Consider the following 25,151-nt stretch of genomic DNA (forward strand, 5'->3'; position numbering starts at 1 on the left):
TCGTCTCCTCTCTCTTTAACCCAAAGAGAAAGACTGTCATTTTCATAGCTTCTTCTATTATACAACATATAAATTGTTCAAACGATAAAGAAGTTCCAGAATGCCTTCTACAGAGTTAATCGATTATTCTCCGCATCAGCCAGAGCCAGCTCCCCCACTAGCATCTGCTTCCAATGTTATCTTGATCGACAACTTCGACTCATTCTCTTGGAACATCTACCAATATCTCGTTCTCGAAGGGGCGACTGTCACTGTTTACCGAAACAATGAACTTAGCGTGGAGGAACTTATTGCGCTCAAACCTACTCAATTGGTTATAAGTCCTGGTCCTGGTCATCCGAAGACCGATTCTGGTGTTAGTAGAGATGCTATCAAATATTTCGCTGGCAAGATACCTGTGTTTGGAGTCTGCATGGGCCAGTGAGTACTGAGAAGCTGGTCGGGTAGGACTTTACTGACTAAGTGCTTAGGCAGTGCATATTGGACGTATATGGAGGAGAGGTTGTATTTGCCGGAGAAATCTTACATGGAAAAACGTCTCCATTGCGACACGATTCAAAAGGAGTTTATGCCAGTCTACCACAAGACTTACCAGTAACACGATATCACTCGCTTGCTGGCACACATACAACTATACCTGAATGTCTCGAAGTATCATCCTGGATCGAGGCCGGTGTTGATGGGGGAAAGGGTGTGATAATGGGCGTTCGACACAAAGAATATGTTCTAGAAGGTGTACAATACCATCCTGAGAGTATCTTGACTGCTGAAGGTCGAGTAATGCTCAAGAATTTTCTGAAGATGCAAAGTGGCACTTGGGCGGAAAATGAGCGTTTGCAAAAAGAGTATTCAAGCAGCACGGCGCAAGCGTCTAAATCTGGTTCCACGGGTGCCAAAAAGGAGAACATACTGGACAAAATCTTCGCGCATCGCAAAGCCGCAGTTTCCGCACAAAAAGAAATTCCTTCCCAACGACCCTCCGATCTCCAGGCCGCTTATGAACTCGATATTGCGCCACCTCTTGTCCCATTTGTCCAACGTCTTCGCAAGTCTCCATATCCATTGTCGCTTATGGCCGAAATTAAACGAGCATCTCCTTCGAAAGGCGTCATCTCTTTATCAACATGCGCTCCAGCTCAAGCTAGAACATATGCCCTGGCTGGTGCAAGCGTGATTTCGGTTTTAACAGAGCCAGAGTGGTTCAAGGGAAGCATTGATGACTTGCGAGCTGTAAGACAGGCTCTTGAAGGCATGCCAAATCGACCTGCTGTTTTACGAAAAGAATTTATCTTCGAAGAATATCAAATTCTAGAAGCTAGATTAGCTGGTGCCGATACGGTTTTACTCATTGTCAAGATGCTAGATGAAGAAACCTTGACCCGCCTATATCATTATTCCGTGTCGCTTGGAATGGAGCCTTTGGTGGAAGTCAACACATCAGAAGAAATGACTATAGCTGTCAACCTTGGTGCAAAAGCTATTGGTGTAAACAACCGAAATCTAACCAGTTTCGAGGTAGACCTAGATACTACAAGTCGTCTTCTCAGCCAAGTTCCGAAAGAAACCATTGTGTGTGCTCTCAGTGGTATCTCCGGCCCCAAGGATGTAGAAGCCTATCAAAAGAATGGCGTAGGTGCGGTCCTTGTGGGTGAAGCGCTTATGCGAGCCAAAGATACCGCTCTCTTCATTCGAGAATTACTCGGCGGTTCAACTACTCAAGTAAAACCCGCAAGTGGCAATTTACTTGTGAAAATTTGCGGGACAAGGAATGCTGAGACTGCAACGGAAGCTATCAAGGCCGGTGCAGATTTAATCGGGATAATTCTCGTTCCCGGTAGAGGTCGACACGTTCCATACAAAGATGCAATTGCTATTTCAAAAGCTGTTCATCAAGCTCAACAAACGACAGGAACAGTTATTAGTGATCGCGTGAGCAACCAAGCATCAGACTTCTTCAGCAATGCAGCCTCCAATATTTCAAGTCATCGTCCTTTATTGGTTGGTGTCTTCCAAAATCAACCTCTAGAAGAGGTTCTAGAGTTGCAAAAGGCATATGATTTGGATATAGTACAGCTACACGGCGATGAACCATTGGAATGGGCAAATATAATACCAGTTCCTGTCATTCGAAGCTTCAAGCCTGGTCAGGTTGGTCTTGGGAGAAGAGGTTATCATACCATTCCTTTACTAGACTCCGCATCAGGTGGCTCTGGGCAAAAATTAGATATAACAGAAGTTAAAGCTACTTTGACCAAAGATCAGGGTCTCAGAGTCATTCTTGCTGGTGGTCTAAATCCCGAGAACGTGGCAGAGGCTGTGCTATCAGCGGGTGATGTTGGTGATCGGGTAATTGGTGTTGATGTCAGTAGTGGCGTAGAAGAAAATGGTGCTCAGAGTATCGAGAAGATCAAAGCTTTCATCAAGGCAGCTAAGAGCGTCAGATAGACATGGCTGGGTATCATGAAATGAACTTTGATGGCAAATAATGATTAATGACTCGTTCTTATGACAAGTCGATTTATCAGTTGAATATTCTTTGAATCGTCCTTCGAAATGTGAAATTGCGATACACGATCTATCATTTCAATTATGTTGTATTTTCTTGGTCGAAATGTTGGTTACTTGGACTTGCATCAGCTTCTTTTGTGACATTTCGCATGAACATCGGTTGCCCCCTTTTCATCCTCGCCTCGACCGAAAGCATTCTCACTTTCAAATTTGGTTATATCTGATATGGAAATTCACTTCCACTAATCACTTCGAGCTACTAGTACAAATATACTTGATACTTGAGAGATGGACTGGTTTTATTTTCTACGCCTCTCAATTATTACCCCTCAATCGTTAAGAGATATTCTCGTCCCTACCAGTGTTTTGACGAATCAATTTTTTCCCATCCACAGTCGCAACTACCTCTCTAGTGTCGAAATATATTCAATACCTTTTGTCCTGCCCCACTTTGATATTAATTTCTCAACAATCCCAAAGTTACAACCGAATACTTACTTCTTTTCACACTACCATACTGTTTCTCATATTCTTTACATTACTTTCTCATCGCGTTGATCTCGTTATCACTTACTTGGGTTATATTACATCAATCTTCCTTCTGCTTTCTTTCCAGACTTCAACTTATCCCTTTCTAATTTCTTGCCTGAAACTTGGATTCTTTCGGATATCAAATCGTCAAACTCACAACTCTACTTCATATATCGTCAGCTGAACCATTTTATCGAGAACTACGGATTCCCGGATTTCAAGGTCCAATATCTTCGTACGTTGTTATTTCATGTTTTGTCTTTCCTATCCAGGTATCTCTTAACAGATTCACCCTTCGAATCACTTTCGTGGCTTAGTGTCTGCCTCAAGTTTTTGTCTTTCATCCGTTAAGATTTTCGGTTCATCGTCTTTGGTTTTGGGGCAGACTTTGTCATTTTGCGTTAAGCGAGATATTCGATTTCTATGATGTATGGAGTGAGACTTCATTGAGATGTTGGAGTAGTTTATTTTGTGGTCGTGACATTATGTTATATTCACATAACATTGTATTTCCGGCTTTGATCTTGAGCTACGTCTAGTCTGCTTTCTTGCTGAGCATGCTCACGTCGCCCATCATCCACTTCATAGATGGGAAACTTCGTGTTGGCCATTGCTATTGATCCAACCTTTGGACCTTTGCTACCATATCTCATATCACACTTCGCTAATACCCTCTAGACCATCTCACGTCTCACGTCTCATCACCAACCACAATCATGCCACGCATCAAGCCCCTACACACAAGACCCCTCCAAACCTAAAGCCAAATCCCACAAACCCTCTCTCCCTACACCCCCCAAGCCCAAACGCAACAAAAGTTCCTACAGCAACGGTGCACTCAAACCCATTTTCAGCGGCTGCAAAATGTCACTCGCAGGCGACTTCATCGCCGAGCATCCCGGTCCCAACGCCGAATCCCAATGGAACTATGAGAAAATTAGTAAATGGATTACTATTCACGGAGGCGAGTATGCGAGGGAAGTGGATGAGTATACGACGCATTTGATTGTGACTATTAAGGAGTATAAGAAGAAGGGGGCTCAGGGTATGTTTTATTCTTCATACCTTTCATACTTGTTTAATTGTATGTTATTGGAGAGATGTGCTGACTCAGAGCGTATGTTATAGTTCGCAAAGCAATGGCTATGGGGAAACGATGCCATATAGTTGTCATTGACTGGCTAGTCGATTGTCTGACTTTAAAAACTAACAAGAAGAAGAAACTTGTCGTTACGGGATATACACTTGGTCGTGTAATTCGTCGTTTACATCATACTGAAGATCAGAAGATTAAATATCGACAGAGATTCGAGGAGAATGTGAAAGCGAGTAAGGAATTGTGTGATGATCGTATGTATTTTTTTCTCCTTAGTGAATCCCTACGTTATTATGCCTCGAGATTCTTGCTTGCTTTGAAGTTTGGTATCTGGAGTTTGAGATTTGAGGAAGAATTATCTAATATGAGAATAGGACTCAATCATGTTTATGTCGATCAGACGAATTTCGAATACAAAGTCGTCCTCACTCGTGTTCTTCTGCATGGCAAAAACAAGAATCAGAAATATACAGTCTACCTCTTCGAATCCAATGCTCAACCGCATACCTACATGGCTGGAGCAAAACTAACAACTGCGTATCAAAGTCCCTCTTATCTTCGAGAAGATTGCCGTCGTAAGTCTTTCTTCTCCCACTCCCTCCTTTCCACACCCCCAAGCTAATCCTACATCCCTCCCCACAGCTAAAGTCTACGCTGACGCCTTCCTCGATTTCAAAAATATCTTTAAATCCAAAACCGGCATCGAATGGGACGACCGCTATGAACCCCTCCCAGAAAATCATCCCGGAGATCTATTCCGATTTCAAAGACCCACCTTAGGTCGACCAATGGGCATGCTACCTTCTTGGCGCAAAGCGCCCAGCTGGAAAGATGCCGAATCCGGTTCCATACCCCACGAAACTGGAGTTGATTCCTGCGGTGAGGAAATCCAAGATAGAGATGAAGAAGCCGAAGACGAAAGCAGCGAAGTCGAGAAAAAAGAACGCGAGAATGAGAGGAGAAGAGAGAGAATGATGATGGTGGAGAGAACACGAGTGATCGAGGAGAGAAAGAAAAAAGAGGAATTCGAATATGATAGTGATAGTGAGGTGGATGATGATGAGGCGTTCGATGAGTTGATGAGAGATTCTGTGTCAGCTCCTGTTCCTACTCATCGTCACGCACATCTTGCGCAGCTTCCTAGACCGCAAAATGGGAGGGATATGCAGAAGGAAAATGTAATCGTTATATCGGATTCAGGCACGGAGACGAATAGTAGTGATCCGAATACTGAGGATGAGGAAATGGAAAAGTAAGTCCTTTCATTCTCATCTCCCTCCCTTCTCCAACTTCCCCATCACAAACCCCCAACCTAACATCTCCCAAGTCCAACTTCTCCTCCCAGAACTCCCAGAACTCCTATCGCAAACCGCATCTCGCATGCAAGACCCACGTTTTCCACCTCGGGAAACTCTGTCGACAATGCTATTATTTTATGAGTTGCGACATCTTTACAAAAAGTCAATCCCTCTCACGACCTGCGCCATCTTGCATCTTGCATCACATAATACTTTCCATTTCTACTCAATCTTAATCTCAATCACATGCTTAAGTTAAATTCTAAACACACGAATACACAACCACATCAGATCCACATCAGATCCACCAACAAGACGAGATCTCTCATCATCCACATCTTCATATCTCCAATTCCTCTCCTCAATTCTAGAAGTATCATACTGGGCTGAGATCCCATATCATTTTTGCATTTTTCTATCCTACTCTTTTCTATTCTATTTTTCTTTGCAGATATCCGTTTTCCCTTGCAATTATCTTTTTTACCACTGCATTTCATTTTATCCGTTCATTCTTTCACTAGTTAGTTAGTTTCCTACCTGATTTTTTCTTTTCACATCGTCTTAGGAGAGATGTGGAAGACGTAGGAGATGGCATATGATATATGGAATTTCGAATTTGAGAGTTGGAAGATGGCGTAGAGTGATCTGTCATGGGAAAATGAATCAAATTGGAGGGAGACGAATTAGTTGAATACATCGCTCTCTGCCTTCCTCCCTATCATCTACCGAGAGAAATACTAATATCGACTTCAAATTTCAAATGCAAGTACCTAATAAGAAGGGTTATTTCCAGCATAGTTGTTTACAAGCGTTTCGATAAATTCATTATTTATCATTCGTCACTCATCATTAATAACGTACAACTTACAACTTTACAACCCCTCCTCCATCTTCATCTTCATCTTTACTAAATCAAACTTGCCATACGATGCAAAACGACGTGATGTGATATAATGATACATGATATACGAAAAATCCCGCACATCTCATACTGCTACTCGCCAAGTCAACAAATACAATACATCATCTCTCTTCCTCCCCTTTTCCACTTTTGTAACATGAAAATAAAAAAACATCATATCATAAGATAGCTCCGTTTAGCACCCGTCCAAACATGCTAGAATCAATATAACAAGATAGAAGAAAACCTACTACTATTTATGGTATTTCCCAAGCACCTCGAACACCGCAAAATTCCCCCCTTTCATTAAATACCTATTTTGCTCAAAACGCCATCCCATTTTCTTCTGACTCCCTCAACTCTCCTCAAATGACCTTCTTCATAACCCCCTCCCTTCTCCACCCCCTCTGTATTCTTTCCTCCCATCCCCAACTCAAAACCTCAACTTCGGCATAACAAACACCACCAACACAGCCAGGACCGCCAGCCCGCGATCCACGCATACATCATCATGCGACCCCACCATCCCTTCCCCTCCGTCATACTCCTCAAATATCCCATTCTCTTCGACGCCGCTTCCAATCCAAGCTCATTCTTATTGATCCCGCGATTGCAGAATCGAGCACCGAAGAATCGCTTGCGAGGGTACTGGCGAAGGTTTGTGAGCGAGCGCGGAGTTCCTGCGCCATGGAGAGGAGAGAATTGGTGAGATCTTCTTGTTCGGTGCGGTGGTGCGTGAGGAGTGTTTCGGTGGTGGCGGTGGTGGTGCTTGAGGGAGTAGGGGCTGGTCGGTAGGTAGAGGTAGATGTGGATGTGGATGTTGTGTAAGCTTGACTGGAAGATTTCTCGAAAAGTTCAGCGCGGGGATTTCGAGAGCGGAGAGTAGATGGCTCGGGAGTCTGAGAGATTTGAGATTGAATTTGTGCTGGCGCAGAATCCAACTCCGTTTGTACGATGGGAGAAGATGTATAATCGGTAGGAGAAGGTGTTGATCGTTCTTCACTCATATTCATCATTTCATCAGTCGTTTCCGAAGGAGTATCTTGCGCGATTCCCAGCAAATCTTCTCCCTCAGAAGAATCCTCGCCTTCTTCCTCATAACTTGCAAGCTGTAATTAAACTCTTAGCACATACTCCAACTCTCCACAGATCAAAGAATATACACACCTCGCGTAACTCCTCCAATCTCTCGCCAAGTCTCTGTATCAATTGTCTTTTGCGCACCAAATCTGCCTGTACCTCCTGTTTTCTCGATAACACTTTGATATTCTGCGCATCCTGCTCGACATGTACCAGTAAACCCCGCGCATATTCCAGATTCTATAGCATTGCACAATCAGCCTCATCCTTTCTCACAAGGAAAAGTCAAAAAATCTTACCGCGCCCATCTTCACCCACTCAGCATAGCTTTGCGAAGTGGCAGACGTATCTGGACCCAAGATTATTTTCTGTAATCTCACTAACATCCGCTCTAAATTCGTAGCTGTCGGATCCCTCGCCGGAACAGGTACTGCATTAAGTCTTGCCATGTTTCCTCGCTGCAAAGATCAAAAATTAAATTAACAAATCATGAACGTTGTGTGTCCTTCATCACATTATATCATCAAATATATTTCAATGATGCCAATCATTCCACATCCTTGGTAGATTCATTCCACTACCATTGTGGCTTTACCCCCTGCGAATTCCGCTTCCAAACAAAACTGTGGCTGGTGAAAATCAAGAACTCGCCTCGCTGACCTGAAAGGTCCCGGCGAGCTTTGACCAAGTTTATTAAGTTTAAGAAAACCTTAACCTTACCGATGAGCTCCCGGTGAGCTCCCCATACCCTACCCTACCTTCTACGGCAGCGAAATAAGTGGCCAGATTTGAGTACTTCAATTCCATTGATTAATTGAAACCACAAAACAACCACAAACAAAACCAACAAATTAAAAAAGATGAAACAGAAATTCAGCCTCTATTCAACTTGAATCCTCGAACAGAACAAATTTCACACCATCTCAAAAAGAGTTAATCAAATCGTAAAGACTTTTCAAAGTCTTCAAATCCGGCCACCAATTAAGTTCGCTTACATACCTAGAGGTCCTTTCACACAGATGTAACAGCTCAAAAGCGCCTCAAGCTCGGCCACCTCACCAGCCCATCCCAATCCGGCCTGAAAACCCAAGGTCGGCGAACATGCAAAAATTCAGACGTGCAACAAAACCCCATTGTCCACCTTACGCATTACATCTGATCCTTAGTATGTTCAATGTGGATTCCCGAGTCGAATCAGAGTCTCGGATATATATTGATGGGTACTTTGGGGAGGTTCTAGAATCGGGATGGGGTGTGGTATGGATTGGCTGGTTTTGTGTGATGCGTGTTGGATGGGGATGGTGCTTGTGGGAATAGATATTTCGTACCTAAGTAGTGGAGGTTGCTTGGATCTGTGAGATGTGAGGATTTGGGGATTTGGGATAGATTGAGGGGAAACTTTATAGGTGATCATTGGGGCCATTGGTGCGAATGTACGAGGTTACCGGTAGTGGTTTTTTGACTGGTGAGTTGGGATTGACTGTGTGCCCAGTTAGTGTATCTTGGATATATCACATGAAGTCACGAATATAAGGCATCGTATTGGTGAGCATTAGAGTTTAGAGGAGTTTCCAAGAATCAAGATAGAGAGCAAGAGTATGTATACCTCATGATCAGCTTGTTCTCGTCGCGTCTGTATTAGGCGGGACTGTGGAAGGGAGCGTCGATAGAGAGTATATATAAAGTATATACAACAATGCATCAAACTCTCTGGGGGGTATTCTTCGGGTTCATCTAGTTCAGGACATAATTTCAAACAGTATAACTGCTGTACATATGGGGAAATGAAAACAAAATGTAAGAAAGTGTCATTCTGTCCCAATGCTGATCCTCTATTGCACTCCTGTCTATTGCTGAATGATATATGCACTACTCATAAAAAAAAATCACACACTTCAGTCTATTGCCAATCCGAAATAATGTATCCTCCATGCTCGTTTGTATTGTCGATTTCGCCGTTATCAATTCTCTCCTCCATTGACCCCTCATCCCCTTTCCGAGTCATTCTCCTGTTAAACAATCTTGCATCCCCTTTCAATAAATGTACTCTCCGCATGCTTCTATCCCATCATACCAAACCTAATCACCCGGTCATCATCCATCTCTTGCCTGTCCTCTGCCTCCACCTCCACCTCTAATCCCCTTCCCCATCAAGGGAACATCTCAATCAAATCATTCAAATACTCCACAATCTCAATATCCTTCCTCAAAACCTCATCATTCACCTTCTCAAAACATTCCGTACTCTTATACAACTCCAATTGCTGTTCAATAAAACTTCTATCTTGTGAGTTCTGTCATCGTCAGTTTTGAATCCCATTTCTCCGCCTCAAAGCAGTCCCAAAGAAGAAGAAGAAACACAACTCACACTCCTCCTACTAGCCCACAACCCCTGCAACCACACCACCCCCTCCTGAACGGCGCTCCCCCTCGCCCACCTCCACACCATCTGACGTTCCTGCACCTGATACAAAAACCACGTTGTTTCCCTCAATAAATCATCAAAATCTGTTTTCACCTGAGTACAATTCACTCCTCCCTGTTCCCTATCAGCTGAGTTCTTTTGTCGTATGGACGTGGGAGGATAACATACCTTTGTATCCTCGAGAGATACAGATGTAGAGGAGAAGGAAGAAGAAGAAGACACTAAAAGCGGTTTCTCCAACTCAATCAATAGATCCGAGCAGAGCATATGCAGCGCTGCTGTTACCATCTATGAGAAACGAAGGGTTAGTCAGTATTAGTGTATTTGCCTTCTTTGATCACCATATCGCGTTGTCTTCTTTCAATCACTTTCATCGCCCGGTTCATCGTATCTCAGCAACTCAACCCCTTTCTCTTTCTCCCCCCGGTTTTCCAATAATCACAACGATATCATCCACCATCGATAACCCTCAGCACCAGCCCTCTATCCCCAAAGCTACAGAATCAAAGAATCTAGACAAGAAAGCAAACTCACATTCTCAATCTCATCTCGATCTCCCCCCGCATTCCCAGTCCCCATAATCACCTGTCCTCCCTCTCTCCATCCCTCCCCGTCTCTCCTCCCCCATCAACCCCCATCCCAATCCTCATCTCCACCCCCTTTCCATTCCCAACACCACCACCACCACCTCCCTCACCCCATCCCACCCTCTCCCTCCCCTCCCTCGTAACCCCCGTAATCCCCCTCACACTCTCCAACGTGATTTTCCCCCAAACACCTTCCACCCCCATCCCCATAACCAAGTACCCCAGCACCAGCCACCTGCATCTTTCCACGATCCCAACGTTGGATCTTTTGCGCGATGAAAACATCATCTTTATCACGTTGCTTGTGCAATTAGAGATCAAATATAAGTGGATAGACAATAATCAATGTGCGAGGTTCAAATATAGTGTTACAATTATCGCAATGTAGTGTTGAAAAGGATACAATCATGTGTTATTTATTACAGGTTTTAGTTGCCACGAGGTTGCCTAAGTTACAAAACTTTACCATAGCTGGTCATAAATGTCTTAGCCTATCATTTCCCAACTCGAAATGCACATTAACGATCACAAAAAGCAAACACAAGTACAAAGGTCGATCAATGTGAATCTTTTTAATTAATTGACTATGGTATCAATGCCTAACGTGAATAAGCGGTTGCTTCGATTCGGCCAACCAATCAGCCTAGAGATCCACCACTACCATCATTTTAAGCCCAACGAGCCATCCAACAATCACCCATCTTCGTGTTCGTACACCTGCAACCTTCTAACCAGCTAAAAGCTTCATCTTATTCATCTCACTCTCGACTTACTTCACAACTCCCCACCCTCATCAAAAAAAGAGAACACGGCAAACCGCAAACCGTGCGACATCATCAGTTGCTGGCATCAAACCAACCACATCCCGAACGGTGTTACGTCGTCGCTATTAATATGACAAACAGGATTTAAAACAAAACTTAAGTAATAAGAGAAAATAGTCTCGGTTGATGCTACCCCCTAAAACGTAGAAGGGATATAATAGATGGCACATCGAAGCGGAGGTCAGGTAGAATAACCCATAAAGTGCTCCGATACTACCGTACCCTCGACACCCCTTCGAAGAAAAACAATGGTTCTATAGCAAAAAAAGGTTGCAAAACCGAAAGTGACTGTGCAAGAAGATGTTGGTATTGGAAAAATAAGACCCCGGTTTTGTAATTAACGCCATGCTGAATTAAGGAGATTTTCTGTAGTCGATGTTGTTCGACTGCAGTTGGGTATTCCATGATTATATCAGGCCACACAAGCGGAGGTTTTCTTGTATGATGATGTCTAGAATAAGTTAGAGACGGTACAAAGCACTTGAGAGTTATGAAGCTTACCATTAACAGCCGCCATGACGAATCTAATTTGCGTAGTGTCGGTAGCGCAAGTGAAATGTGTGTAGATTTGTTTGGTCTCGTGCTGGTTGAGACTGACGAATCTGTTCAGGATGTAGTCACATGCGAGAGCGTAATCATCTCCACCTTCATAGTCTGGGAAGTAGTTCTTCATAGGACTGACGGGAAGCTTCTCCTTGAATCTATCAATCTTGTTTAAGAACAAGATGATTGAAGTCTTAATGAACCATCTCGAATTGCAAATCGAGTCGAAAAGTGTAAGCGCTTCTTGCATACGGTTGACAGTTTCATCTTCGAAAAGCAATTGATCGTACTCGGAGATAGCGACCAAGAAGAGGATTGTGGTGACATTCTCAAAGCAATGGATCCACTTCTTTCGCTCGGAACGTTGTCCTCCAACATCGAACATGCGGTAGGTGAGGTCTCCAATGATGAAGGTGGTTTCGGTGATACCCGTGGTCTTGACACGAGAGCGAAGGACATCTTGATCGTTTGGCATGTAATCATGTTGAGCGATTCTTTCGATGTTATCAAAATAGCTAGAAAAAGAGTGTTAGGATCAGCTTTGTTCACCAGGAATTTCGACAGGTATCCGAAATGTATCCACAATTAAATACTTACTATCTAGCAGAGTCGTTCAATTGGTACTCTCTGGATCGCTTGAAACAATCTTGGACACCAGCGTCCTTCCATAAAGCAGCAATAGCACTTCCGACCTCGGGTGGTAAATTGTCTCCTTCAATTTGTTGTGGCTGCATGAAGATGGTTTGAACATGGTATTCTGCTCTTTGATCATCGAGAGGTAATTCCAGGGACTCCATGGCTTCGAGGATAACGCGCATTGATTGGACTGTGTTGCTGAAAATAATTTCCTTGAATGATTCTCGCTCGTCGCGCGAATAACCTCCTTCATGAATAAGTTTCATCTGTTTCAAGATAGTAGACTTTCCGGATTCACCAGCTCCTACGAGAGTGTTAGACTAATTAACTGATCATAGACGAAGTGTGATCAAGGACAATGTTACTTACCAAGGAGAAGCATCTTGATCTCATTTCGCTGCAACATTTTGTCCCTCTTAAGTTGGTTCTCAATCTCCTCATTCCTGGCCTTTCCCTCCTTCTCCTCAGTGCTCATACCGCAACCCATCGTGATAGATTATTGTGGTATTTAATTATTAAAAGTCGTAAAAAAAAAAGATCGTAAGGTGAGTGTAAAATCGTCGCAGAACCGGCCGCAGGATTGAGTGCGGTCTGTGAAAGGTAAATGATTAGCGGGAATCAGACAATGAATAAACTGCGGCTGAATGATTGAGATATTGCTAATGGTAAGCAAAGGCGACAATCAGCAACGAGGTGCTGGATTGAAGTTGAATTGAACTCGGTCGGGTTGGAGAATAGGGGAGGGGAGTTCAAATGCAATGCAAGATGCAATGCTTCTTTCCGAGATTGATATAGTTGGTATTCCAAATGGTGTAAAAGGGATCGAGTCGTAAGTGATTATCAGGATATGTGTGTGTCGCAGTCGGTCGGTCTTCCCGACGAGACAATTTGTGTAGTGAGGGTGAATGGGTGCAATGTGATTTGCTACTATTTATTCTCTTTCGATTGCGATGCGATGAGGAATGGTGCAATCCAAAAGGAAACAAAGAAAGTCAGACTCAATTGCTTACCAGTATTAACAATACACTCTTTTCAATCCTTAATCCCTAGGAAAGTAAAGTCGAGGAGGTTCTTGGACAACCAAATGGATGGGACAGAAATCTCCTTCAAGTTTGAATCGGATGGAATGAAAAACAATTATGTGAACCAAAGTTGATCTTTGGTAAATGGATGGGTTAGGTAGGGAGGTGGTTTGTCGGAAAGGAACTGGTTGGATGAATCGATGGTTGAATGAACGAACGAACAGAGAAAGAGTCTTTTGATTTGATTTCCCTCTTGTTCTGGGATTATTTAGTATTCGACTTGGGTAAGTTTATACTACCTAGTCCCTAGTTATAATTGCTAGTCACTAGTAGTCGGGAAAGAATCATCAATGGTAATCAAAATAGGGAAGGGGTGAAAGGGCTACGGAGCAAATTCTCGGCTGGCTTTGCGCTAATGTCTTTCCCAATTTGGATTCTGGGAGGGGGAATGTATGAGAGTGGATATTAATAAGTGGAGTGCGATCAGGGTTGTATTATTATTTTGTTATTTGTTGCTCGAGCATTATTTTGTGAAGAAGGCAGGTAGGTACGAAGGCCTCATGTCACAGGTCTCTAGATGAGTAAGAAAGTGAACAAGTATATAGCACGGTGTATAATACACAGTAGCTAGCACATATGGATACCTCGAGATTTGATATGAACAATGATAATGAATGTAATTTGCCATGGTAAACTAGGCAGGCAGGTGGTCGGCAGATGATGAAGTGAATATCGAGATAAGAATCTTCCTTTATGACCTGCGTACTGCCTACCTACCACACATTACATACTTTCCCCTCCAACGTGATAGTAAAGCTCAAAAACTCAAAAGCTCAAAAGCTCAATGATCAGTGTCATTTTTCATCAGTAGACTGTCCATCTCAATCAATGACGGCAATCTGCAGCCAGTGAAAGGTTTATCAAAAAAAGAATGAAGCTTGGTTGATGTTAATGGTTAATGAATCTGATCTAATTGACTAGTGAATGTCTTGACATAACGGGGACGTGTACTCTGCCTGGCTGCCGTTACTCATTAGGTTTGTCTGCCTTTTGATGATTAGTTGGATATATGCTTCCTCGGTATGTCGATGTGTCTATAAAATAAGGAAGAAGTCCGCTGTGGATGTCTCCATACCCACGGAGGAGATTGTGAGGAGTTTATAGCTAAGTAGATATACTCCGCAGGTTGGGTATCGTCCAGCATTCATCCATCGTATCAACTGTATTTTGATATCAACGTTACAAGTTTGCATCATCTAAATTGATAGAACTCGTTTTGAAGGTTTGAAGCAGCAAGCATACTGTTGGAACTCTATATTGTCTAGTGAAAGGAACTTTGGTGAGCTCAAGGCTTATTAGTCAGAAGATATGAAGATTTAATCCAGTATCAAGCTGTGAGAACAGCCATTCATAAAGTTTGTCATCTCGATCATTTGGAGAGTATACCAACATCATTACCTAGTGTTACCAGTTGGATGGGTGTAGGCTTTCTTTAGTGATTCATATTCTATAAATTGAGTGCTGCACGTTAAAGGAAGGCTAACAAAGGGCTCGGAAGATTTTAACTGCAGTCTGCAGCAGTCTGCATGTCTGTCTGTTATTAGAATCTGACTTGCTCCATAGACTACCTACCGATGGCAAAGCAACTGGGATAAAACAATACCGTCCACAAGGAATGAACCAGGGGTTAATTCCATTCTGCAGATGAAAACCAGGATTCATCGACGTATCAGAGAGGGAGCTCCGTACTTTAAGATTAATGGAAGCATGGGAAGAAGGATGACTTGGTTATAGCGTCAATTGAAGAAGAAAGAAAGAAAGGAAGAAAGAAAGAGAGAAAGAAGAAGCAAAAATTCAAGTCAAATACGTGTAGCCAATAGCCAATGATATCTAATGTCTCAGGAGAACCATCACTTCTTTTGACTCTCTTGAAGAAAAAGACTCATCGGTGCCATCTTTAAATCCTTCAACTATACCAAAGCCTCGGTACTCGTTCTTGAGAAGGACGTAGGAGAAAGGAGGAGGCAGTTATGTAATCAAGTGATGGTACCATTATATATTCTCAAAAGAAAAAGGTCAATTAGTTCCAGGTCACAGATTGCTCGTACTCCATACACAATACACATCAGACATCACACATCACACATTACACAATTCATCCATTCCCGCCTCTTCTTTGCATCATCTTTCCCCATCAGCCTTAAGGAATGGGAACTGTTCATGCGAGTGTACTGGAGCACCTGAGTACGTACATACTACCTACACACTACATTACATTATCTGGTAAATGTTGGGGCAGATACGAATTGCCTGCATGAGAAAGAAGGGGCTTCATAAAACGCCACATATTCTACTTTGGACCAATGAAACTCTATGAAATATATAAAATATATCAAAATGGATTGAATTATTCTCAAACCATCCGATGTGGAAAGCTTTGATGGAACCCTTTGAGTGCTCGTGGATTCACATCACAATTCCAGGTCTGCCAGCGGGCCAGCGTACCTTGGTTGATATTGATAGTCACAGCAGAACATGATATCTTTCGTATTGCACGGGGTATATTTCAACTGCGGAGTATATTTCAACTGCAACAACTACTATCCGATGATCACAATACAACTTTGGATGAAAGCATGTCAATCCAAATGTTCCGAGGCTCTCGATTCCTGTTTTCCCGAGAGAACTGTCCCGCTTCTACCGCCGCTCAAACCTTTCTTTTTGCATAAGATGGATGAAACACATCAAGTCCGAATTCTTCAACAACAACCACCAGCCAGGCCAGCCAGACCAGCCATTTCGACACCCATGACACCCCACAGACTACTCAATTGATTCAAAAATCGTTATTACATGGTGCGATGGTGGATTCAAGATTACATATGTCCTGATCTACCTACAATTAACTGGGGCTCGCTTTTCATCTCATGATTCTTATCTTACTCCGTATGTCTTGAACATTTGACGAGTCTCCAAATTCATCAACCGAATCAATTGAATACTGCTTAGGTAAAAAGGACTTCTTGAAACTATCGTAATAATTGGATACATCTCTTTCACATCATTTCAAAACGAAATGCTTGAACCTTACCGCCGTCCTCAATATCCATGTACGCCATGCAGTAAGTGGGTCGACGATAGCCGCCAAAAAGGGGTTAATCTGCTGGAAATTCCTTCCAATTTCCTTCCAGAAGCTTTGAAAATTCCTCGTCAGATGGATGGGATCGGTTCTTGGTGATAATTATTGACATTTACGTCCTGCCATTAGAAGAACCAGGATATTTATCATTCCATTGCGTATAGCCTTGACCTTACCTAGGGCAAGAAACTTTCTAATGAAGAAGATCATCGCTGAAAGGTACGATTATGCGATGCTAGGCTTTATGTAAGCTTATGGTTACTATACCTGGTGATACTTATCCCATCCCCTCTTTGAGTTATGGGCGATATGTGAACCTAGTCGTTGGCCAGATATTGGTACGCTCGATAGCCTAAACATGACCAAGAGGCGGGCAATATTAAAGTTTCCAAAGCTTATGATCACGCGCTCATCACGAATCACAATCGAGATGTTTTCTCCTTAAGACTTGACCAACTTTTCAATCTTGGTAACCCGACTCAGATGTCGAAACCTTTGGAATGGGAACGGGATTTGGATAGGGATTGAAATTGCGATCCAGAATCTTCGAAAATAGATTTTACAGGATTCTCATGCTTCCTGTTTGTTGATGCTTGTGGTGGTACAAGCTGGATCACATTTCATATTCAAGCTGAATCAAGTTTTGTATTTACAAGACAGCTAAGCATACTTCCTTTACTCAGCCCTGTATTGATTGGGATGCTTCTTTATATGACATCCCTACTCAGAAACGCAGAGTGTTGACAAGCCTCAGATGGTGTAACAGGTTGCTGAAAGGCTGTCCTTACTACCTTCGTTTATGTTCCACTGTCATTCTATCTGACCTAATGTGAATCACGCGAAGTTGCTGATGATAGATAGTATTGCAATCGTGTTGTCTTCCCAAACAATGTTTCTCATCTGCTTTGCTTACCCGAAGACCCCGAATCCTCATACTAAGCACTCAAACCGATAACGGATAACTTTAATCGTTCTTCTTTGCGAAATATATCCCTAGGTATCATTCTTACCTAAGCAGAGTTGCTGACTACCCAGTAGTCATTTGTTCTTACCAAATTTGAGTCGTATGCTGCCTTGAGCCATACTCCATATGACAAAAGTTCGGGGAGGGGACTTTAGCTATCTATGAGGGTAGGTTTACGGAACTCGAACCGATTCTTCTGTATGCTAGTCCGGAGAATTTTATCAACTATTCGATCACAAGAAATGCAGTCAACCAGCGTTGGTCATCGTCTGAGTAACACGGTCTTGCTTGGAATAGTCTACACTGTACCTTATTTGACAAGCAAAGCCTCCGAAATCATCAAAATTGGAAAGACCAACCCACAATCTATGTTTGCCCTCCAAACAATGTTTCCTTCATGTACACTCCCTCAAGGCAAGCATGCTAAATATCCTCAGTGCTATTTGCATTTTCATTTCTTAACCTAAGTCTATCATTTCATTTCCCAGATTGTTTCGTTTTAGGAGATACATTGTCACTTCCTAAGCCAGTTGGAGTAATATCCTAAACAACACTTACCACCCAGTCATTCATAGCTACGCAAGTCCTTCAAATGTCTTACGTCCAAAAACAACAGCAACAACAACAGCGTCCATACAATGTTCGTCGCCATAAACAAATCGTTGCATACCGCTCTCCGCCACCCTCTAAACCCGCCCCTAATGTACTAAGTCGACCACATACAATGCATCCCAATCTTCAAAAGTTAAGAATCGATCCTCCGGTCCTCCTATTACTCATCCTCTGCATTGTCGCCTTACTTCTCTGGCTCTCCTGCGGAATCTACATGGTTGTGAACTGGTACATCCATAGATTACGGGCCGCCAAATATGGCTTGGAAGATAACACGAATCGAGACATTCTTATGGCTAAGCTTGATGGAAGAACTTATTCGAGTGAAGAGAATGGGAGCAGAAAATTCGGGCAGGCAGTGAAATGGTCTCATCCTTCTCCATTAAAAACAGATGTCAAGTTAGAACATGCCTGGACGGGAGAAATAGCGGATTTATCCAGACATCAGAGTGTATCGAGTGGAAGTGCATGTGCTGTGTTGGGAGACGGCTGCAAGAGATCTCCAAGCCTTGGGGGTCGAAGGAGGAGCGCTATTTGAGAAAGACGAATCGAGCTGGTAGCCAACTATGATGGAGTTCTAACTTGGAATATACATGTTTGTATTAATTTGATAAGTGTTGCGATACGATTATTCACCGGGGAGAGATGAATTAGCGATGAAGAAAAGCCAGGCGTCAGAACTTTGATAGTCAGTAACTTAACAATTAACGCTTGTGGGTAGCTTGTTGTCCTCGGGATCACGAGATGAAGGGAGTAAACAACCAAGTTCTGCATGGCCTTTGTCTGGCTCCTAAAGCTTCATATTACTAGTGGGATAGCTTCATGATGAACGCAGTATTGAAAGGTCAGGAAAACCAAGCATAAACTAATGAATTAAAATCAATGAGACATTATTTTGGACCGATTGTCAACCCTGAACATGTAGAAAATGAATGCTTTGGATAATCACGCGAGACCATTTTCACAAGCCAATTGAACATTTGTGCTACAGTACGGCGGAGTGAGCCAGCCCAGAATGATTTGAAGTACTGTCTTCGTATAATCATACACACTCCAAAGTGTTCAAGCTTCCCATCCACGTCTATGTACTCCAAGACCACCCCCACCCCCCAATAAAGCCATTATCCACTCAAGGTCTCTGTACTCTAATACCATCCTTTCCCACCCTTCTAAATGAGGTGTTGCACTCCTCATAAGCTCTTCCAGCACCGAACCCAACACCAACAAATGCAGGCCATGCTCTTCGCTTGAATATCAAGACTGAGGCGACAACACCAAATCCGAGTCCGACGGAGGATCGTATGAGCATCGAGGAAAGACAGTGGTCCCACTAGATGATTATTGGGTTAGCAGTGTATCTCTCATGCAAATAATTCATAGGTAATGTATGTGCAGATTTGATATAATGTGCTATTTACCTTCTCGTTCAAAAGAGCTTCCGAAACGGGTTTGCTTGGGCGTGTGACGGCCGGTGGGGAAATTGATGTTTCTGGCATGATGGCTATTGTATCGCTAGAGCAGGATATCAGTAAATATTCCCTCTGCCAGCGGCTTAATTAATATACCGTGATGTGAAGATTGGCGTACGATTGAAGAGCTCTGAGCTGTGTTGTAAATTTATTTTGAAGTCCCGGTTCCATCCACTTTGGCATTGTTGATTGGATGGAAAAGGAAGGCGGTGGTGAGACGCATAGTGGCAGAATTCGAAAAATAAAATGTTCATCCCGCGCGAAAATATAGCTAGCTAACTTTGCGATAGTTTGAACAGCGCTCGATATTGGAAAACTTCGACACTTTGCAGCAATGGATATTTTAAGGTTACTTTCCAGGTCGTCGAAACAGTCGGGTCAAAATGGATCGCAAAAAGCAGGAGGCATTGCTTCGAAATTACCTTCGAGTGGAACATCTGCAAATCCTCAATTGTACCACGATCCGATTCCCGAATCGAGAGGCAAGAAGAGAAAGAGAGGAGGACCGTCTCAGGAGGTTGATACGACGGAGCAAAAAGATGGGGATCTCAATTTCTTCTCATCTGAACCTGCGGCACAGAAATCCAAGAAAATTACTTCCACAGATGATGCGCCAAAACCTGCATCTTCGAATCAATCCTCGGAACCAGAGGCACTTCTAGATGAGGGAGAATGTCGGCAGATATTAAAATCGCATCGTTTGAAGGTCACTCTTCTGCCTGGCGCAAAACCGCAAAAGAAGATTAAGAAGTCGAAGAAGTCGAAGCCTGCTAAAAGTACGAAGGAAGAGATCAAGCAGTTGTACCCACAACCATTGATGGCGTTCGAAGATTTACGAGCTACATACAAGATATCAGGCAGACTATCAGAAAATTTGAAGGATCAAGGATATAAGATTCCCACAGAAGTTCAAATGGGAAGTTTGCCGCTACTTTTGAAGCCGTCAGTGGCGTTGAGTAGTTCATCAGTAGACACTGATGAATTGTCGAGTACTCTGGATTTATTGGCCGTAGCGCCTACTGGAAGCGGAAAGACGTTGGCATTCTTAATACCGGTTATTAATGAGATAGTACAAAGACGCAGAACTTCTGATAAGAATCATGATTTGGAGGCTGTTATAATAGCACCTACGAAGGAGCTCGCCAGTCAAATTGTTAATGAAGGAAAGAAGCTTAGTATTGGAACTGGAGTTAAGATTTTGGGAATGAAGAAAGGGATGAAGATAATACCGAGTGCCAATACCGAGGAAAAGGACCAGTCAGACGATGATGAGGATGATGACGAATCTGTTGATGGAACTGCTTCAGCTAGTCAGCCACTTACAAAGACTGATATATTGGTTACAACACCTTTGATCTTCCTTCATGCCTTATCCTTAGGATCTTCAGATAGTCATGCTCCACTACCGACTGTTCGTACATTGGTCTTCGATGAAGCAGATGTTCTTCTAGATCCATTATTCAGAGAACAGACATTAGGTATCTGGAATTCATGCATCAATCCTGATCTACGAGTTACTCTTTGGTCGGCAACGATGGGTTCAAATATCGAAACTCTCGCCTCAGCCACGATACAAGCCAGACAAGAAAAATTAGGCCTCGAGAAACATTCAAATCTGGTTCGTCTTGTTGTCGGACTTAAAGATTCTGCAATTCCTAATATCACACATCGCTTAATCTATGCTGCGACAGAACCTGGTAAACTTATTGCTCTTCGACAATTGCTTCGACCCACGGCAAAAACTGCAGATGGAACAGAATCTTTACGGCCTCCATTCCTCGTCTTCACACAAACGATACCCAGAGCTATTGCTTTACATGCTGAACTTCTGTATGATATCCCCGCTGAAGCAGGTGGCTCTACTAGAATTGCAGTACTACATTCGGATCTTTCCGACTCGGTCAGAGATCAAGTCATGACACGATTCCGTAACGGTGAGATCTGGATCTTGATTACCACGGACATTTTGTCCCGAGGTGTCGATTTCAAAGGCATCAACGGTGTAGTCAACTATGATGTTCCAAATTCTGGAGCAGCTTATATCCATCGTGTAGGACGTACTGGACGAGCTGGTCGTGATGGTGGTATTGCAGTAACGTTTTATACCAAGGAGGATATTCCATATGTTAAGAACGTCGCAAATATCATCGCAGCATCCGAAAAACAAGCCGGTAAACCAGCAAGTGAAGCTAGTATGCAGAAATGGTTGTTAGATGCGTTACCTACGCCTAGCAAGGAAGAAAAGAAAAAATTGAAGAAATATGGTGTTGAAGCTAGACGAGGAGGTTTGGGTAATGCAAAGGATGGAAAAGATAAGGGAGGAAAATCGAAATCGAGGATGCAGATTAGTACGAAGAGTGGTTATGAGAGGAAATTGGAAAATAATAGGAAAGGAGCTATTCAAGGAAGTAAGAGACGAAAGCAGGAGAATGTTGGCGGTGGTGGGGAAGTGGATGATGATGTGTTTGAGGGTATTGAGGATTAAGTGGATAGTTAATATATGGATGTTTGGTGAACTTCACGATATCAATCGATGGAATTTCAATATATGAAGCATTCTGATCTGAAATTTATATGATACTAAATCCCAGGCTAAACGGTTGGTAAAAATCTATGGGGTTCCTTCTTCTCTTGTGGTTGGTTTCCACAAATTTTCACTTCAATTTCATAACCTCTATCGGGAAAACTAGTTTATCCTCGCTATCGAGAAAGAGAAAGAGAAATGTATACTTCCATCTACATCTACATCTACATCTACATCTATCTACCTCCTACCTCTTTTTGATAGATCAACCAATCCATTTGAAAGAACGAAAGAAAGAACCTCCTTCACCGCCCATCATCTCTTTGTTATGTATATAAACCTCAACAACAAAGCCCCCCCCCCCCTTCCCCATCTCGCTTATTTCCCTTCAAATATTATCCTTCCTTCAAAGAATCTAAAGTTAGACTCTGCTGATCAAAATATCCAGTTGATTGTTCTCCAGGTTATTATTATTCGACATTTCTTTGTGTGTAGACTTTGACTCGAGAATCCTATTTCTATTCTTTCCCTCCTTTTACTCTTTTCCCCTCAGATACATTATATTCTCTTTCCTTCAAAGAATCCAAAATTAGACTCCGCGGATTCGTTGTTGAGTCCATTGTTCCTCAAATATCTGTTTGTATGTAGACTTCGAATCGAATCGGAATAACTATACAAATGTCTTCTGGTAGGAGTATAAATGAACGAGATGTTCGTGGGGGTTTGGGATTTATTATCTTCATCAGTATCAGTATCACCGTCTAGTCCTACATTCATTTATCACCAAACCAAATCATCACATCAGATCGTATCATACTCATCACACCCATCACCCACAGCATCTCCATCACCAAACACCCATCACCCAATCACATTCAGTCACATCAATCCCAACCCAACCCATCCCCAAAGCAAACCAAAGCAAAAATGACATTCTCTTATGTCTGCTGTTCCTGCGCTGAAACCAACGAAACCGCCTCCATAAGCGATACTGGCTTTTCCAAAATCTGTAAACATTGCAATACTCACTATCGATGTGTTAAGTGCTACTTTTTCTTGATGGGGAAGATGACGTATCAGTTGGGGCATTGGGGGGCTAAGTATACTTAGAGGTGTGTAGAAGAAAGAAGGGGAAAAGGGTAGATAGGGATTCGGGGTGGTATCGTGGAGAGGGAGGAGGGGAACGCATCCGAGCTGGACTCTTTGATGAGGAGTCTTTTTTTTTTTGAGAGGGAGAGAGAGAGAGAGAGAATGATGAGGTTTCTGGTAGGGCTAGAACGGGGATGGAAAAGAAAATTGAAAATTGAAATAAAAAAGAATTTGCCTGGATATAGAATGTTTTAAAGAGCGAGAGTGAAGTGAATTAGAGTGAAGCGGAGTGAACCAACTGGAGATGTGAGAAATTTGAATATCTCAACCACGGAATAAAAAATTAAGCGAATCTTTGTTGTTCCAAGACTCTAGAGGTACTGAAACTTCATGTTATGATATACTCAATCGTTAATTTCAAGTAGAAGTATATAATGAGATTTGGAAACATTAGGAAAAGAAATCGGAGAAAGTGCAATTCCCTATAAAGTGGATATTAAACATTGTCTTGGAATGCAAGAATTTGACATTTGACATAAATATAAATATCCAATTCAAATACAAAGCTTGCAAAATAAAGCAAACCCATGATTGTTAGTCTAGCTAAACAACTTATAATCGAAAAAATGTATTCATCAACAACCAAATGAATTCAAGACCGAGAAGCCAAAAAAGGGGCAACCAGCACACACTCGGTAAACTGAATTTTCCCCCTCTCCTACTCCTTTCCCCTCATCCATCAAACAACCCCATCATTACTATTAAAACATTCCCATCTTCCACATCCACCTACCTACCTCATCGCAAAGCTTACAATACACACAAAACCCACAAACAAAAATACAAACCTGTATCCACCATTTAAGCGCCACTCGTCCCTCCATCCATCCCATTTTCGCTTCCTTCAACAACTCCCAACCTACTTAGTAGGCACCACATTAATCCACCCCGCTCAATAGGCGAGATCGGTTGCACCATAGATACCTACTACCTAGGTACTCCATGTACCCGCAGAAAAAACTGTCTAGGACGCCCAGACGGTTGTTGAGATTTACATCCGTGTACTGCATTTTTATTTACAGGTAGCCAGGTAGGTAGGTAAGTGCTAGGTGCTAGGTAACTAGAATTATATTTTATTCTAGGTAACTGGGAGAAGGAGGAGGGGAAGGCGAATACTACAATTTTTTATCCTTACGCTTATTTTTAGATCGGGAACGGAGGTGTGTGATATTTGTATGTATATACGTATGTATGTATGTATGTATGTATGTATATATGTATGTATATATGTACGTATGTATGTATGTATATGTGTACGTATGTATGTATGTATATATGTACGTATGTATGTATGTGTGTATGTACGTATCTATTTATATTAAATCTCACAAGGAAGAAAGCAAGTGAGATATCAACCAAGAGATGACTAAAAAATGCTGATCTACAGGTGAGGTAAAAAACAGGGCCCCATTATAGGATTTCGCCCAAGGACAGGAAATTCTACATACATACATGTAGATATACATGTAGTATTTTTAGAATCGCAAAAACAGATATGCAACATTCGAGCCCAATCTCCATTTCGCTGCTGTCTAGCAGGTAGCAGAAGGTTGATTTTTGAGTCTGGGGATCGATGGCTTTGGGCGTAAGGCTTTCTTTCTTCTTTCTTTCTCGTGAGGGTCGAATTGGGTTGCGGTTTGGAGTTCGCATACCTGCCTAGAGTCTAGATAGATATGCTACGTTTTTGAAGTATTTTTAGATTTCGAAAAAGAGATGTGCAACAAGAAATTTGAGACTATGAGAGAGGGTTGGGTTTCGGGTTGCGGATTGGATATATATACTCTAGCGGGTTTTCACAGTTTGCAGACGAGTTTTCTGATAGTTTAGAAACCAATATTTGTGT

The 25,151-nt window shown here is 42.5% G+C and overlaps 9 protein-coding genes across 9 annotated transcripts; 4 read left to right on the top strand and 5 right to left on the bottom strand.

The window, feature by feature from the left end:
• Positions 1-100: 100 nt before the first annotated feature.
• Positions 101-2,445, top strand: Bfra_008996 (putative anthranilate synthase component 2 protein; the record flags this gene model as incomplete). Its single annotated transcript, XM_037339350.1, has 2 exons — positions 101-420; positions 471-2,445. 2 exons carry the CDS (start codon positions 101-103, stop codon positions 2,443-2,445), a joined length of 2,295 nt encoding a protein of 764 aa, XP_037190916.1.
• A 1,458-nt stretch (positions 2,446-3,903) lies between these two features.
• Bfra_008997sa (putative brct domain containing protein) lies at positions 3,904-5,574 on the top strand (the record flags this gene model as incomplete). Its single annotated transcript, XM_037339351.1, has 5 exons — positions 3,904-4,084; positions 4,168-4,389; positions 4,510-4,710; positions 4,778-5,387; positions 5,463-5,574. The coding sequence occupies 5 exons, from the start codon at positions 3,904-3,906 to the stop codon at positions 5,572-5,574; spliced, it is 1,326 nt and encodes a 441-aa protein (XP_037190917.1).
• A 1,308-nt stretch (positions 5,575-6,882) lies between these two features.
• Positions 6,883-7,863, bottom strand: Bfra_008998 (putative synaptobrevin protein; the record flags this gene model as incomplete). The annotated part of the gene is made up of 3 exons (XM_037339352.1): positions 6,883-7,443; positions 7,502-7,654; positions 7,714-7,863. 3 exons carry the CDS (start codon positions 7,861-7,863, stop codon positions 6,883-6,885), a joined length of 864 nt encoding a protein of 287 aa, XP_037190918.1.
• Positions 7,864-9,564: 1,701 nt separating this feature from the next.
• Bfra_008999 (uncharacterized protein) lies at positions 9,565-10,418 on the bottom strand (the record flags this gene model as incomplete). The annotated part of the gene is made up of 4 exons (XM_037339353.1): positions 9,565-9,708; positions 9,783-9,953; positions 10,008-10,127; positions 10,374-10,418. The coding sequence occupies 4 exons, from the start codon at positions 10,416-10,418 to the stop codon at positions 9,565-9,567; spliced, it is 480 nt and encodes a 159-aa protein (XP_037190919.1).
• Positions 10,419-11,657: 1,239 nt separating this feature from the next.
• On the bottom strand, positions 11,658-12,916 carry Bfra_009000 (putative guanine nucleotide-binding protein alpha subunit protein; the record flags this gene model as incomplete). Its single annotated transcript, XM_037339354.1, has 4 exons — positions 11,658-11,701; positions 11,752-12,308; positions 12,391-12,733; positions 12,799-12,916. 4 exons carry the CDS (start codon positions 12,914-12,916, stop codon positions 11,658-11,660), a joined length of 1,062 nt encoding a protein of 353 aa, XP_037190920.1.
• A 5,230-nt stretch (positions 12,917-18,146) lies between these two features.
• On the top strand, positions 18,147-18,704 carry Bfra_009001 (uncharacterized protein; the record flags this gene model as incomplete). The annotated part of the gene is made up of 1 exon (XM_037339355.1): positions 18,147-18,704. One exon carries the CDS (start codon positions 18,147-18,149, stop codon positions 18,702-18,704), a length of 558 nt encoding a protein of 185 aa, XP_037190921.1.
• A 591-nt stretch (positions 18,705-19,295) lies between these two features.
• On the bottom strand, positions 19,296-19,818 carry Bfra_009002 (putative micos complex subunit; the record flags this gene model as incomplete). The annotated part of the gene is made up of 3 exons (XM_037339356.1): positions 19,296-19,496; positions 19,585-19,678; positions 19,754-19,818. The coding sequence occupies 3 exons, from the start codon at positions 19,816-19,818 to the stop codon at positions 19,296-19,298; spliced, it is 360 nt and encodes a 119-aa protein (XP_037190922.1).
• Positions 19,819-19,969: 151 nt separating this feature from the next.
• Positions 19,970-22,120, top strand: Bfra_009003 (putative atp-dependent rna helicase rok1 protein; the record flags this gene model as incomplete). The annotated part of the gene is made up of 1 exon (XM_037339357.1): positions 19,970-22,120. One exon carries the CDS (start codon positions 19,970-19,972, stop codon positions 22,118-22,120), a length of 2,151 nt encoding a protein of 716 aa, XP_037190923.1.
• Positions 22,121-22,785: 665 nt separating this feature from the next.
• Positions 22,786-23,248, bottom strand: Bfra_009004 (uncharacterized protein; the record flags this gene model as incomplete). Its single annotated transcript, XM_037339358.1, has 2 exons — positions 22,786-22,829; positions 23,092-23,248. The coding sequence occupies 2 exons, from the start codon at positions 23,246-23,248 to the stop codon at positions 22,786-22,788; spliced, it is 201 nt and encodes a 66-aa protein (XP_037190924.1).
• Positions 23,249-25,151: the final 1,903 nt, after the last annotated feature.

Source organism: Botrytis fragariae (genome assembly GCF_013461495.1).
Source record: "Botrytis fragariae strain BVB16 chromosome Unknown tig00000101, whole genome shotgun sequence".
In the NCBI taxonomy this organism is placed as follows: domain Eukaryota; kingdom Fungi; phylum Ascomycota; class Leotiomycetes; order Helotiales; family Sclerotiniaceae; genus Botrytis; species Botrytis fragariae.